Consider the following 17,709-nt stretch of genomic DNA (forward strand, 5'->3'; position numbering starts at 1 on the left):
GGCAAGTTTGTTATAAAAAGAATGATATATGTGTAATGCAAAATAGGGTGTGAAAGCTCTAAACTGTTGATATGTGACTACAACGATAGAAAATATGACTACAATTAGCATTTTCGAAGATATGAACCAATGATGAAAAAACATTAATGGATGTTTTTAGGATCATTTCTTTGTTGTCTTTAAGCATTTCTCTAAATATTTCTTGCTAGGTCCCTTAAAATGTATAAATGTACATGACACAAGTTGTTTGATTGTAAGCTTTGTGTGTTTGTCAAAATTTTACAAAGAATGGATTTAAGTTTTCATTTTTTGGACTTCCAAGAATGTTTAGTTCATAAGATTCACTATGCAACCGTTTTCAGGGTACAAACTTTAATTTTGAAGAAATTAGCAAACCAGGCATGCTCATTTGGTTGCATTCTTGTAATGTTTTCGTAGTTCTGCAATGCAGTCTATTGCAGACAAATAAGAAGTATTTTATAATGAACTAATACTCTCCCAAATATTACTATAATGCATACCCTTTCAGATAAATGCTACTGTAGCAAAGCAAAACAGATTACCGGTTGGTCACTTAAAATGATCAATCACCTGTGGAAAAAGTAAATTTTCCAAAGCATACTCATGAAAGTTGTCTTTTGGATAAAATGCTAGATGTCAAATGGGGACACTGATAGGTATGGTAATTCTGAATTCTGTGATATTTACAGACACTTCTATAGTTAGCTATTAACCTTGTGCTTTGCTTTTAGCCTATTCACTTCTGTTACAAATTGCTAAAATTTGGTGAAAATGACAACTATATCCTGGCACTTTTTATTGAAATGAGTCTTCTGCATAGATTAACGTCATAGAACTGTTTAGTGGCATTGATTGTCCAGGAGTGGTTGGGAAAAGTATGTGAGAAGAATATGCTCTGAAAATGATATGCATTTGAGCACCGACATCTCACTGCAAGATGTTACACCATGAAAAGTTGAGATCAATCAATAGGATATGAGAACCTACCATAATTAGTGCTTTCAATCATAGGGTTGTTAAACTTCTTGATATAGACGAAAGACGGGAAATCACTCAAACTTCTTTGGGATGACAACTACATTCAGATCAATAAGGAATGTGATACTCAAAGTAAACCCTATTCCTAATTTGGATGGCAGGTCTTTTCATCATGATTCTAGAATGGCAGCTAATTATAGGTTAAGCTCTGTGAATCCTGTGTGGAATGTTTGGCAATACAGTTTCAGAATATACTGGTTCAATGAAGCATTGCAGGTGTAAGTTTGTGACTCCCGGCCATCAGATGACCTAACATTGATTGAGTCCATTCACATGTGTGTCTGTGCACACTTGTGTGCATGTGTGCACATGTGGGCGTACACGTGTGTGGAATTCAAATAAAGAAGTACCACACAATAATTGAAATGCAGCTCATTAAACCTGAAGAAGCATGCGATGTCCATTAAATTCATATAGGAAATGAGAAGTCATGCCACATAAATTAAGTCTGACAATCCTTACAACAGTGCTTAAAAGGACCTATAATTCATCTCGTTAGTGTGCTTAATGGGTGACCTGAACTGAGATTCAAAAAATGGCATGGAACAAATGCAAACATCTGATACATATTGAGAACAAGTAGATTTTAGTCCGAGTTAAGGTGTAATATAAAGGGGTAAACTCATAATAGTGTAAGCCAATTTCAAATACAGTTTGACAGAATTAAGTGGTCTATAACACTATAAGACACAGACAACTTGATGACCATTATTGCAGAGTAAATTTTAAAGATCAACTGTGTTTATAAATTTTATGGATATAATCCAATGTTACCTTATTGGTGTGCATTTGAGCATTGCTTATGTTAGCGAATTTTAAGAATGTGATATATATTCACAAATTTTAATGTATGTCATATCCAAGGTTACCTTATTGGGGTGTATTCCCCCATTTCACAAATTTTAAAATAGGTATTCAAACTAATGTGATGGGGTGCTTCCAAGTATCACCTATGTTTAAGAATTCTTTGAATGCAGTCCAAGCTTTCAATTATGAGGTACCTTAGAGCATCACGAAATTTTAAGATTGTGATCCACACTCACATTTATGGGTTACCGTTGAGCATCATTTAAAAATCTCAAAGTTGTGATACAAGCTCAATCTTATGATTATATGTTACATTATATCATCGCCTGTGTTTTCAAGAATGTGAGGCATCCACAAGCTCACAGTTGTGGGGTGTATTCAAGCATCAACCATGTTTAAAAAATTTACGACTGTGATACAAACTTATGATTATGGAGTGCGTTGAAGAATCATAAAAATTTAGAGAATGTGATACAAGCTCATAATTATGAGGGTGAATTACATCAGCATCATTGTTTACAAATCTAAGCAACGTTATGCAAGTTTACAAGTTTACAGTAATGGGACATCACCCATGTTTAGCTAAAGAATATGATCAAAACTTACAGTTATGGAGTGTATTCAAGTAACCCTGTTTGCAAATTTCAAGAATGTTATCCTAGCTCAAGCTTATAATTATGAGGTACGAGTCAGCATCACTTACAATTAAAAATTTTGGGAATGCAGTCCACGCTTGCAATTATGGGCTCCAACTGAGATCAAAGTAAATGACTTTGAACCAAAAATAATTTATAGGAACATAAGACTATAGCGCAATTGGGAGACTTTATAACTGTTTGCCAAACCCAAAATTTTTATGTAAAGGTACAGTCAACTCCATTTCAAGACTGTTTTAAGTATCAGTCATGTTTACAAAAGTTAAGAATATGAACCAAACTTATCCCACACTGCACTGTAAAAACACAAACACACACAGGATTTAAATGACTTACCTTGTGGAGCTCAGTACCTGCTAGAAGGGTGTCCACTTCATCAACACTCCAAACCAAGGGCACACACTCCTGGTATGGTAATAGCTGAAGATATGCATACCAGGGAGAGGAAGGACCTTTGCTTCTTTCATACATTAGTGCTACAGCAAGGCCCAGGACACCCCCGAGGCCGGCCTTTTGAATGAAGTAGGAGGCAGCTGTGTTTGTTATGGTGAGGCATGCCTTCTTGGGTATGGTGGCAATGAGGTCCCCTTCTTTGAGGTCGCACAAAGCCCTCACTCCGATGCCTGCAACACTGTTTCCTTGCCCGATGCAGAGGTCAAGTGCATCACTGTATTCTATGCCATTCGATTTCATCCACCTCTTGAATGATCTCACTCCTCTTGTCATCCTCTTCTATGTTTATGCTGTCTTGCCGTCTGCACTTTAGGGATTGCAAAGAGATGAACTCGACGTAGATATAAACGGGTACTACATAATGGTTCATTTAAAAAGATTGTTCAGGTGTTTTAGAAATCGGGTAGGTTTCTGGAATGGAATTCACAGCTAAATAGGTACATAACATTTCAAACTTTCGGGTTTCGATTTTAGTGGAATTAAAGTGAAAATTAGTCTTCTAAATATGATAATTAGTTTATTAAGTTTATATTTACGAATGAAATAAGTTCACAACATTTATATTTTAATTTTTTATTGTTAATTCTTAAATTTACCTTTTTTTGTATTTTTATATTTATTTTTTATCATCTTAGATCAAATTCATAGGTGTGAGCATGTTCTAAGTCATTTTTGAAGTATTAGATATAAATCTTTTATTTTTATATTTCAAAATTCAAATGGTTATGTTGTCAACAAATTAATTAACCATAAGGGTGCATTTGTAGCCGAGTTGGTGTGAAGGCTAGTCGTGAGGCATAGTGTTAGGCTAATGATCTCGGTGTTATGCATCAACTCCGGTTCGATTCTCGCTAGTGTTACCATAAACCCTTTTGACCCGTTCATGGGTTTCCCAGGGTTTATCCAGTGAGCAGTCCTCTTGAAACTGATGTAGTGACTTGGTCAAAACCTGATAGGGGTTGGGTGAAGATTAACTTTGATGGAGCCTCAAAAGGGAATTCGGGCATTTCAAGTGCGGAGTGTGTGGCCTGCGATGATGAGGGGAAGATCCTTTTCATAGGAACTAGAAGATTATAGGACGGAACCAATAACGAGGCAGAGGCTCAAGCGACATTGTTAGTGGTTGACTTGGCAGTGAACATGAAGGCATCGAAAGTGCACTTGGAAGGGGATTCCTAGGTAGTGATCAATGTCTTGATCAAAGGTGACACCCTGTGTTGGAAACTAAATAAATTCATACATATTATTTGTGAAAAACTAAAATTCTTCCAAGATTTTTGTATTTCCCATGTTAAAAGAGGTGGGAATGTCATTGTTGACGGTCTATCAAACATGGCGTTTGAGCTTTCCAAAGGGGAGGTGAGGTGGCAAGATAGTAATGATTGCATCGTGCGATGGAGTTAAGACACCCTGCCAAGAATTGTACTCCTGCAAATTCTATATGTGCGACTTGCAATCGGCTTTTTATCCAAAGTTGTAAGTCTGGGTCGAGTTAATGGGCAATTAATGCGGAATGCTTTCTGAAATGGCAGCGGTTGTGGAGCATGCCTCCTTAATTTCTAATATTGATATTTTCGTGTATTCTATGTGGCTTTTTTGTGAGTTTGGTGGAGAAGGCTATAGGTTCTTTGCAAAGCTTGAAGGTTTTTTGCAAAGTTCAATGTATGATGACCTCCAAAATGGAAGCAAATTTTACCCTGAAATCTTCAAAGTTGATGTCGGCTTTCTAGGGTCCTGCCCCAATGAAGAAGATCGAGAATATGTTTCTAGCTAAAGACCCTCTGTTCTTGAAAGTGGTTCAATTGGTTTTAGGTGAGGAGGTGGTGGTAATCGACCATAGATATTGGTCGAGAGCTGATATTTATTCTCTAATCATGGCTTGGGGACTGGACTTGGGGCATGCGTGCGAGGAGGTTAGGAAGGTGATGAGGATGATTGTTTCGCATGCTTACCTGCTAAACTTGGAGTCTTTGTTGGAGTGGGTCATTCTGGGTTGGGGATTTAATCTATCCGAAGGTATTCCAGAGAACAATTTTGAGCTTCGAGCTAGACACTCCCGAATTTCATTTATACAATGTCACAAGGAGGTCAAAGCTCGATTCAGAGATGACGCTAGGAGAGGATGGGAGGGCTTGGTGGTATATGTTTAGATAATGGAGCTCGAAGAAAAAAGTAGACAGGCGGGCGTGGAAGATAGGTTGGTGGACGAGGCGCGAAGAAGGAGATTGATCACCAGACGGCTCTCTGCAGAGTTGGCAAGACAGATTGAGCAGGGCGATGCGGTGGGTGACTCTTTTCAGGTCGGCGAATGCTTCAAGCTCACACAATGTTGCAGATGGTTGAAGAATTTGGACAATCAATGGTACCCCTTTGTATATAGATTTTTTAACTTAGTATCTATTTCATGTTTTTCTTTGTTAAATAGTTTATGTCATTAGGACACGTTGTAATGGAACTTTTTTCGACATTGGGGTGGGGGGAAGGGTTTTTTTAATGTTTCTATTAGATGAACAGTATGGTTTTGGTAGGGTGGTTTAGTTTACAAATGGTGGTGTGGATGTATGATGGCCTAGTATGTACTATAGTTTACTTCTTAATAATAAAAAATAATATTACCGATAAAAAAAAACAAATTAACTAATCATTGTGAACTCACTTAGCACATATTATATTGATTTGTATGTTTGGTTGATGAATTTAAGGAAACTCATCTAAAACACCTCTATCTAAGAGCTTAAAGGAGAGTTTGTTTTTTGTTGTGTGCATGTGAAATCATCGTTAGACCATTGCATGGATACCTAATCTTTTAATCATTTTATTTTATTATAAATTTGACTTACCAAATGTTTGACTACGGAGAACGTGACCTCTTCAATTTAAAAAATTCTCTAAAAGGTGTTCATAAACACTATTTGTCCTTACATTGGCTCATGTATCAAAATCAAGGCAAGTGAGTTAAATTAGGTCACATTCTATCAATTCAAGTATATGAGTTTCAAATTATGACCTAGACCATAGCAACAAGAAGTTAATTTTTAGAATATGAGATTTTTATCACAAAGATATTTAAAATTCTAGTAACTAGAGAATCAATATTTGACATCTAAAATGTCACTTTTTTATTATCAAGTATTAAGCTAAGCATTACATTAATTGGTTTAATTTTTTTAATTAATAATAGTTATTCCAATTAGCAAACTCCTCATTTATATAAGTTAATTTATGTATGTAATTGAATACATGATCTAATTAGCCTAAATAAATTTATTAGGGTGTGATTATTCTCTTTATATTTGGTAAACCCAAATTTTGAAACCATGTAGGATTTTGGCCTTATTTCTATCTCCATTTTTTTAGATATGATTGATACCTACCCTCATTTGTGTTTATCTTTATTAGGGTTTGGGCCTTCATTATTACTTAACTTGTCCAACCACCCTCTCTTATGCACATTAATTGTTAGATTTTGGTCATGGATTTTGTTTCACCTTTCTGTAACAAGCTCACTTCATATGTCACTACACTTTTATGATGATATATGTTTTATTGATTATGATAGTGACTTAACTGCTACATTGTTCTTATACTCATTTGGTATATAGGTATCTCAATCCATATGATAGTGTAGCTAGTGACCATATTCATTTTCAAGTCATACATCTATGAGTTCTCCTCCATTTGCCTCTCTTGATTCATATTTCCTTGAGGAATCTAGCGGTATAGATATAATTTTTCTAAATTCACATGAGACTCTTGGTCTCTTCTTTTTATAACTTTTTGCTTGTGATTCATTGATGTTGGTGACAAGAACGTTAGAGTGAATAATGTCTCGTACCTAGTCAAGGTGTTGTGCCTTATAATTACCTAGTGAGGGACATATTCACATGTTAACGTAGGTCCTAGGTGACATTCTAGAAGTTAGTTATAACAGGGTCATGTAACCCTCATTTTCTTTTAGTGTACTAGGCATTTAATGTTTGTTACAAGGTAGTTTCTCATACTACATCCCACCTTGTCTTAATAAGAAAGGCACTTGTACATTTGTATCATATCCCATATCTCATATCTTAATATTCAAGCAAGCTCATTATCTTGCATACTCTCTTGTGGGAGGCATCATTTTTTTGCTAATGATCATGGAGTCTATAGCTTAATACAACTCATCTTTGTCGATAGTCTACAAAATTTTGTGGTTCAATTGGTATATTCTATAAATTATTCTATTGTTTGTTTTATACTGCACAATCCCTATGTCATCTAAGTATGGATCTTCTTGTGGTTCACATCACCTATCTTTGAAAAGAGTACAATTCATCTAATTCTATCTGTGTAATAAATTGATGCAAAGAAGACATGCATTCAACTCGATGGACCAACAGATCCCTTATCAACCAACTTATCAATTTAGACATGTTACATTTTATTATTGATGAAGGAATCATATCTTCTTGCATGATGCTTGCATTGTATGTGTATTTGAGCTCTCTAAGTTGTCTTATCGACTATGTACATGAAGTTAAATTATTTACCAACAAGCTTAACTAAAAGTATAAATATTTTGGAAGCAATTTAACAACTGGTATGGGTAGCTACTACTAATGATTCAACTTTACTATAACTTAGTTGCACACAACTCAAGTTCTAAATAACTATCAATGATAATAAGCATGCTAATCTACAATACAGTAATATAACTCAATAATGCATTCTATCATTAACAATAATATAAGCTATTGAGATTATTGTGATTAACTTAAGTGGCCCTTGCTTGAGCAACTATAATCCAAAATTATTTGTTTTCAAATCTCAACTCAAAGCTCCATTGGTTGAATCCATTCTTTATTGCAATTCAAAAAGAGTACACAAAAATTTATAATAGGCTATTGATTCAACAAAATTATTGATAACCAAAATATATTAACTAACTATTGACTTTGACATGATCTAACATATATAGGATCCTACGAGTCTGATTATTGTTGAACTCTAAACAACTTGTAAACAAATTGTCAATCCTCCTAGATATGCAGGGAAAATACTTATGTTGTCCTAAACAACAATAGGAATATAATTATGAAAAGGTGTGAATGTCACATTTATCTTAGAACTCTACATCATAAAGGATTAAATTATAATAAAAACATGTAAAACCAGGGAATAGCTATTTATGAGCCATGTTTTTATCATTCAGACAAATTTTCCTTATTCTTTTGATTTTATTTAATCCTAGCTACAACATCAACAAAGGTGGAAAGATGCATAATGGACCATTCCCACATTCCTTGACCACTGCCTCCATCAATTACCAAAGTTTGAACGCATTGTAGGTGGTCATCCTTCAACTACGGTATGCAGCCATCCTTTGTTGCAGACTAGTTTTCTTCAAAAGCATCTCATCAACATTAATCATCATAATTAACATAAAACTCCATAACATTTCATAAACATTAATAAAATCACATATTCATTTATCAATATAATATATATACCATCCATAATGCTTTAATACTTAAAATGGATAGGAAAGTTTGGATAATGTCTTAAAAGTAGATCAAGAATGTCATGGTAAATATAAAGCTAAAAACAAGGAAATGAGGATAATTCTAGAACTCATCACACACCCCAACTAAGAATCTTTCTACTCCTCAAGCAATTCAGGGCCTCATGTTATACTATGATGTAGTGATTTTATAATCCATCAATTCAATCACTCCTCCCTACTTTATGTAGAATCCTTTTTTGTCTAGATATTCTCTCCCATTTGTCTTGTTATGCTACTAGATATGTTTCTCTCCTTCCTAACCAACATGGAATTGGGTATAGGGGGAGGGAAGGATGAAATCTCAATAGAAACCAAGTAATATGATTTTCAAGAGATGTTAGATGATGTATTGATGTTCCTTGGAGACTAATGCTAAATAGTTAAAAATAGAGTGGGGCTCTTTTTTATTTAACTCGTGTTAGTTAATTCCACCTATTTTGTGAGAATCCTAGTGCCTCTCTACATGCTCTTGAAGCCAATTCCTTGAATATGTTATAATCTTTTCATCTACATTCTAGGATCTTATTTTATGCCTGTAGTTTGTCTATAAGCTCAATCTATTTCTAAACCATCCTATTAGGATCCCTTGCCTTTGTCCATATTTTAAGGGGACATGACTTATCCCTTTCATGATAGTGGTGTAGCAAAAGGCCTCTTTGATGTTAATTCATAATGAATGATGGCAGTGCTTTTATTTGAACACCTCTACAAAAATTAGTGGGTTCCAAGTGGTGGTATATGGGACAACCATTTCATGCAAACAATATTCATATAGTTGGTATTGCATGCTAGGGGTGGTCTTTAGGTAAGCGGATACAAATGAATTTGGTTTGGTTGATGAAATAGGAAGATTATTGATTAATTGTCTACAAACTAAAAACTCAAAAATTTCTTCTATAAAAATAGGGTATAGACCATAGTAGGTGGTCTACGTCTCATAAGTTGAACAATCATGTTAGCCATATGATCAATTTTGACCATCAATTTCTTAAATTCTAAATTTTTCTCTTCAATTTCACTTGCATGTCTTGTTGTACTATTTGTTTTCTTCAAGTATTACACTCTTCTTTCAACTAAGAAAATTCTTCCATTTTATTCCATAATTATATACCAAGAGTAAACAAAGTTGGAGTTACAGGTTTTATTGGAGGGGTGTTTTCTTGGAAAAGAATTGGAGTTTTATTAATTATTTCTATGATGGCCATTTGTGCAAGTTTATCCAACCATATTCATCATTGTTGGTATAATTTCAACTAGTTCTCCAATTATTTGATTTTACATCCAATCATATTTTCTTCTATTGGTATTCTTTCAATTCCTCTTCTAATTCTTTAATTCTTTGAAGAGCTTCCTATAGTTCACCAATTTCTTATTCATATTTTAATTTAACAAATCCTTTTCACCCTCAAAATGCATGCCTTCATTAGAATCATAGAGGATGTGTATTCCTCTTGATGTCTTAGGATATTGGGAGGTTTAGCTTTCTTTTTGTTTTTAACAAATCTTCATCAAAATTTAATTCTGAGATCATGTCTAAATACACATGTTTCATGCTTTTTGTTTGTTCCCTATCTTTAAATAAATTTTCCCTCTTTGAATTATTTGCAACCACAAAGGCTTTCTTTTATTTAGAATGCACCTTTCCTCTTGTAGCTCCTTTTTCCCAAGTAAGCAATGTGAATGTCACCTTAGATGTTTGTGCCTTCTTTGTTTCTTTTAGGTTGTGGAGGAGGAAGATGCACACTTCCTCTTGTGTGTCTTAGGAATAGATGGATTTTCTTGGGAAACAAGGTTTTCAAACCCTAATGATGCTATAGGTTGATCCCCATAGGCTACAAGTTAATTTTCCTGCATTTGTCTCTAGTTGCTCACCATTGCTATAGATAGGAGATACAATTGGTGGAGAAGAGGTTGCATGTTCCTCTATCTCTTCCTTTGGTGGCTCGTTTACCTCTCATTCCCTATTTTATTCATCTAACTTGGGCCTCAAGGGTATGTCATTAATGTTATTTCATACACAAAAATCTCCCCAAAAAACATTTGAGAATTGAGCATTTGGACTCCTTTTTATTAACAAGAAGTAACTAGACAATGGTGAGATAGAGTTAATTGATTCCCCTTCTATACTCAGTAGACATCCCTTTTAACATATTACACAATAAATTAGAGGCATTCACAAGCCTTTGATGGAGAAGATGGCTAAACAACTTAAAATACATTGTATATAACAATGATTATCTACCATCACAAGTTGATTATCTAATTACATACACAGTTGTAGATACTCATAACCAGGGTAAAGAGAGACACTTGGTACCTTGTGTTCAGGAATCAAATTTCTTAGTAGGTTGTGAAAATTTAGTTTGAGATATAATGACATTTGTTGAGACTAAAAACTCTTCTCCACTTGAGGGCAACCCAAAGACTAAACTGCAATTGTAGCTTATGAGGCATCAACCCTCAATCTCCTTATCGTGGATTCATTATTTTTCAATGTCCATGCAAAAAAATTTGTTGCCTCATTATAATCAATTAGTTAAAGAAAATAGTCTAGCCATTTTGCTCACTCAAAAATGGGTAAGCAATCTTCATCTATCAATAATCATGTGTGGTTTAATGGCTATCTTTGAATAATGTATCGACCCATTATATTTTTAGTATCTTTCTCTAAATTCCCTTTCGATTTTGCTAGTGCTACTCTTTATTCCCTTCCTTTCAACTAGCTATAGTTGGTTCCACAATTCATGCTATTGGTAGCTACTAGAAGAGGTTAAGTATGTGAGACAATGTTGGTAGTATGTGCAATTTAGATTGTTTATTTAGCTTAGCTCTTGAATAATCAAGGCTTAGAATGCAATGGGATGTTCAAATATATTCCACATATGGAAACCAATGTAAAATTCCCCCAACTAAAGTTTTTAATAAGTTACATGTATGTATGAAGTATAAGAAAATAAATATAGTAAATACTAATATAGGAAATTAACGTGAGATATAGTTATTGTAATATGATGGAATAGAAAGGTGGTGCTACAAGTGAAAGGTAGCATGTGTGAACTACTCCTAAGAGTGAATATTTTGAAAAGGTTGTGATGATGAGGATTAATAAAAGTAACCACATTGAAGTCCTTAGAATTGAAAATAATTTGAGTGATGACATGTGGCTACAAAGAGATAGATACAATAGAAAGGTTGTGATAAGCATGGATGTGACATGAAGTGAATTGATGTGAATCACATGTATGATTGACATTGAACATGGAATGGTTGCATGTTGCAAGAGAGTGATGGTTAATGAAGTAGCTAGAGGTATTGGTTGCAAGGTTTAACAAATCAAGTCTCATTTAAAATGGTCTTGAGATGATGCTACAGGTCATGTCTATTGATAGTGCTACACTAACACATCAGTAGAGGTATCCAGAGTTGTGTTATTTAAATTTTAGTGTGTACTCATGTTTTTTTTATTCAGGTAATTATACCTATAAAATATCAATAGATGAGCTAATAGGCTCCTCCATATATGTTGTAGGGTTGTAAATTATCACCGAGCCAATTTACACCTCACATTTGTGCCCCTTCTTTAGCGTGTCTCCCCCTCATATCCTATCTAGGTCCATTCAATGCCTTAGCTCCAACTTTTATGCCTCATACACCTACCAAATGTTCCCTTAGGGTTGCGTCCTCCTCCTTGAACCCTAATTTTGGTCCCTAATTGAGGAGGACCAGAGTGCCCAACACCCTGGTCCCCTTAATAGGGCCCATTTTTTAAGGGAGGGATGAGACCCATCTCTCCATCGGGAAATGAATTTGGTGGCTCTATATAACTATTGCAAGTTGGCCTAATCGATAAATTGACCTAGATCCTCATATATAAGTGCATTTGATCAACCTAATTTCATAACTAGAAATTTCATTCAATCAATCAAGCATTCATCATCAAGCATTTCTAGAGGTCTTCAAGGATTCATATTCTTCATTCAATCATTATGGAGCAAGTTACATCTTTCATATGCAAGCATGTGTGTGTGTTTAGGGTTTTCTCATGTTCATGCCATTTCATACAACATATGTGATTACATTCAAGAAGCAAAGTATCATTATCAGCCAGTATAGATCCAAGGTATGTCCTTCCATTATTTATTTCAATATTTGTAACATTTCATTCAAGGTTAATTACCGGGGTTTGACTTAGGCAAACCCCTATTTTCAACCTAGTTCCCCTTCTTTTTCTGTTTTCCAACCTATTTCCCCTTCTTTTTGTGTAGGAAGTAGGTATGAAGTTGTGATCTTCAAGATAAGTTTTATTTGTAGAGACAAATAGATCCCCCATTAGAGTATGTAAAGTTCGGAGGACCAGAGCAATCGTCACACTAGTCCTGACAAATCAGGAGCTCCTTCTAGGGATAGGTCTGAATCCTCTTACAATCCTTAGATCAAGATTCGTGGCTTGATCTGATAACTGTAGCTCTTTGTTTGCACATATTTACCTCAATTTCAGCCCATTTACCCTAATTTCAACAAATTCAATAAATCAATTCAACTCAAGGGAAAAAAGAGGGCACATTCAACACCCCTGGAATTAGATCAATATTCATACCTCTCAAGTTTAGATCTATCTATTTTGTATCTTTCCCTAATGTAATGGTCTCCAAGTAAAAATTACTGGTTTTCATTCATCTAATGGTGGAAACCCTAATTTTTCACCATTACATTTTGGTGAACCGGACGTCTTACACCTTTAATTCTGATTTACGTTCTCAGATTTGAGTGTTTATGCAATTTAAAATTCAAATTTACATTTACAAGTTTAATTTCCAATTGAATTTTAAAAATTTAGAGGTTAATTTCACAAAACCCTAATTTTTAATTCTAAAGTTGAACTTGTGGGTTGTTTAATTTGGATTAATTGTTTCATATCTGATTTAGAAACATTTCAAAATTCAAATTTAAATTCATAGATCTCATTTTAACCAAGTGACATAAATTTAAAGGTTTATTCATAAAAACCCTAATTTATTTTGGTTAATCAGATTTGTGGGTTGTATAATTCATTACTTTAATTTTTCAGATCTGAATTTAAAAATCCATAATGACACTTAATAGATCTGATTTATGTGCTATTTCACATATTATTATTTTGCTTTTCACTTATATTTATCACAATTATGTGTTGGATAATGGCTTCTTTCACTTCACATTGCTTCTTTTCATTCATAACACTTTGGCATATTGCATTTTTCAAATTTCCAAATTTCTTTCTTTCAATCCACTAGATCTCAAAGCTTTCATTTATAGTGAATGTTGTTTTATTGTGATATTTTTAGGTAAATGCATTTCATATATAGATCACATTAAAGCTTTTGTAGATCCTAATCCTAGAGATGTTACTGGAAAACTTAATACTTGTACCTCTCCTAAGGTATCTAATGTGAATGAAATACAAGCTAATACTCCTACCAAGTATCTCTCTAATGGAGAGCAAGCATTGAAGAAAAACATGGCACCATCTTCTTCTCATAAGCATACCTTAGCGCAAGGGGGGCAAGATCAAAATATTGTTGTTTTTATCTCTCTAGATCATCCTTATTCTCCTAGAGCCTATCTTAGTCATCAAAACATTTGTAGAGAAGATGATGCTATTCATGTTATCCATGATCTATCTCCTAACATAATAGTAAGAAAATATGAGGCCTTACATGATAAGGATCTTTCTTCTCAAACCACCAAAGAGGATATGCATGATGAAAGAAAGGAAAATCATCCTCCACAAGATATCCCTTCTTCATCTACTTGTCCCTTTGTTCCTTCTAAACACACTTACACTACAAATTTTAAGAAAATTTATTATAATTTTCCTCCACCTTTCCAATTAAGAGATTCTTATAGGAGTGGTTTTAACATAATATCAAAACAAGGTTTAATTGGAGGAGGAATTAGAAAATTTGAGCAAGGAATTAGAGTCCCTATAAACCCTCTGACACAAACTTGCACAAAAGACCTATCGTTCAGCTAATGACATTTCTTCTTCAAAACCACATTTTTGTTCATATCACCAAACTAATAATCACACTACCAATGATTGTTCTGATTCTCAGAATGGAATGTAAGGACTCATTGATAGAGGCATAGTTACAATCATAGATGACAATCCTTCTTCTTCTAACAACCCTTTTCCTACATCACAAGTGACAAGGCCTAATCCTATTGATGATCAAGAAAGGTTAGCAACTAGAATCTTTTGGAAATTAAAGTCTGACAAGAATGTTGTTTTTCCTTTCATGAAGTTTAGCAAAAAGCATAAAGAAGGTGATGAGTATTGTATTTTCCATGTTAGATATTGTCATTCTCTTGAAAAATGTAAAGCATTTAAGGAATTTGTTCAAGAACAATTCAATAAGGCTCAAATAAATCTCTCTACTAATATTGCTCTCTTTCTTGGTGAGAAAGTAGTACCTTAGCACTCTTCTCACCCTTCATGTTGCTCCTCACCCTATGACACAAGTAGTTAACTTAATTGGGGGCTCTTTGTCATAAGATGTGATTCTTTTTAAATATAAAACATTTTGGGGGAGCAACATCATCCATCTTGCCTCTATTTCTCTTCTTTAAAGTATCACTATTCCTATTAGGGGTTGCATTTTTCATGTGTTGAACTCCTTTCTTGCATGGAATGGTATGTCTTTTATGATTAATCTTTCTCTTTAGCGGAATATGCGATCCTTTATTCTAATGTTCTCTCTTTATCTTTGAATATTACCTCCTCTTTAGAGTTGCATTTTACATATATTAATGTATTTTCTTGCATGGAATATTTCTTCATGTGAGTATATTGTGCATTGGCTTATGTCTAATCTCTCCTTAGAGGTTTTGTAATTCTTCTCATTATCCTTACACTTGGGGGGAACTAATTTCTTCCTCTTTCTCCTTTCTAAGGATCCACTCTTTCCTTGGTTGGGTAGTGTTTGCTTATGATTTGATGTTTTGTGTGAAGTTGTTGTTTTCTCAAGGATTCTCTCTTATGCAAGAGGTGTATGTCCTTGGCTACAACCTTTTTTTCATTTGGAAATGTATATCTATTATAAACTTACCCCTCACATTGGGTTAAAAGTGTGTCATCCTTCATCAAGAATCTCTTTCACCTAGAAATAGGAGGAAAGGTATGCATTCTTGTTCTCCTTCCTTTTTTTGGTAGAAGATGTTATGTTTGTTCAAGAACTCATCTTGGAGGTAGATGTATTTTGAGAAAATTTCTCTCCTCCTCCAAGGATCCTCTTTGCACTTGTTGCAAGATATCTCTTTTTCAACTATCTTATCCTTTCTTGAAGAGTATTCCCTCTTTAGCTTGGATTTATAGCATTGTTGCCTAAAGGATATCTTATTGGTGTGGAAGGTGGGTATCCTTGTTTCTAGCTTCCTTAAGACATAAACGTAGGGCTATGTTGATATCTTAAGGGAGGGGGGCACCCATATCACCCTCTTTGTATTATATTGTACCATATTTTTGTATGTCATTTCCGCATGTCTCAAACAAGGTGTTTAGACTTGGAACCATAGAAAATGAACTCTTAAATGGGATGTCCTCAAAAATAAGCATGTATCTATCTTAAATGGGGTTACACATTCTCAAAACTAGAGCAAACAAACTCTTAAATGAGATGTTCCTGAAACCAGACATTCACTCCTTGGCATTTGCATTTGTGCTATATGTCTTAAACAAGTTAAAGCACACTCGAAACCAAAGAAAACAAACTCTTATAAGGGGTGCTATACACTTGAAACCAAAAATCACTTGCACACACGTATGAGGATGAGTGGAACTAGAAGAATACAGTTAGACTATTCCTACTCTCCTCCCCAACATGGATCACTTATAAAATCACACTTAGGATATGTATCTATGTCCTTTCTCATCATTCTTCTCATGGATCACCTAGAAAAACACATCTAGTGTGTATCCATGCTCTGTCTTTCCTTCTTCTCATGAGCTCATAGCTTTGCTATTGGTGGTTCTTGGATGATGTGAATTTTGTTCTTTTATGTGATCGCTCGTGTTCTTGAGATGGCATTTTTCAAGAATGATATTAGTTGTTGAGACATTTTGATATCAAGGTCTCTTTGGCTAGTTGACTGGAGGTCTTGTTTTTGGTCTTTAGCTTTTGTGTTATGTGTCTTTTTGCATTTTTCTCTATTTGCCTTTTTTTTGTCTTTTATTGTCTCTTTGCCTTTTTTTGCCTTGTTTTGTGTGTCATTATATGCACTTGAGTGAGTTAAGAACCTAAGATTGGGGGCTTAGTACATTAAAATTAGTGATGTCTTATACTCCTTGTGATTGTGCTCCTTTGCTCCTCTCCTTCATCTATCTTTCATCTACTTTTACCACAAGTATTTGCACATGTTCATACTCCCATTAAAGTGAGGGTTAAATGTAGCATCGTAAATTGTCACCAGGCCAATTTACACCTCATATTTGTGCCCCTACTTTAGCACGTCTCCCCCTCATGTCCCATCCGGGTCTGTTCATTGCCTTAGCTCCAACTTTAATAAATCGTACACCTACCAAATGATCCCTTGCAGCTCTGTCCTCCTCCCTAAACCCTAAATTTGGTCCCTGATTGAGGAGGACCAGGGCGTCACCAACACCTTGGTCCCTCTCAATAGGGCCCATTTTTCAAGGGAGGGATGAGACCCATCTCTCCGGTAGGAAATGAATTTGGTGGCTCTATATGATTGTTGGAGGTTGGCCTAATTGGTAACTTGGCCTAGATCCTCATATATAAGTGCATTTAATCAACCTAATTCCATAACTAGCACTTTCATTCAAGCAATCAAGCATTCAAGCATTCATCATCAAGCATTTCCAGAGGTCTTCAATGCTATATATTTTGCATTCAATCATTGTGGAGCAAGTTACGTCATTTACATGCATGCATGTGTGTGTGATTAGGGTTCTATCATTTTCATGCCATTTCATACAACATATGTGATTACATTCAAGAAGCAAAGCATCATTATCAGTTATTGCAGATATGAGGTATATCCTTCCATTATTTATGGTTGAGGGCCATTTAGTGGTTCATTCATATGCAACTTTTCATTCAAGGTTAATTACTAAACTGGGGATTGACTTAGGCAAACCCCTATTTCCAACCTATTTGCCCCTTTTTTATGTGTAGGAAGTAGGTACAAAGTTGT

At 34.7% G+C, this 17,709-nt stretch overlaps 1 protein-coding gene across 1 annotated transcript in view; it reads right to left on the minus strand.

Annotated features, from left to right (window-relative positions):
• Positions 1-3,418, minus strand: part of LOC131038599 (ribosomal lysine N-methyltransferase 3) — a 75,628-nt gene extending 72,210 nt beyond the window's left edge. Inside the window, exon 1 of the mRNA XM_057971086.2 lies at positions 2,859-3,418. Coding sequence (XP_057827069.1) covers positions 2,859-3,248 — 390 coding nt within the window. The 5' untranslated portion in view covers positions 3,249-3,418. The remainder of the gene's footprint in view (positions 1-2,858) is intronic.
• Positions 3,419-17,709: the final 14,291 nt, after the last annotated feature.

This window comes from Cryptomeria japonica, chromosome 3, assembly GCF_030272615.1.
Source record: "Cryptomeria japonica chromosome 3, Sugi_1.0, whole genome shotgun sequence".
NCBI lineage: Eukaryota > Viridiplantae > Streptophyta > Pinopsida > Cupressales > Cupressaceae > Cryptomeria > Cryptomeria japonica.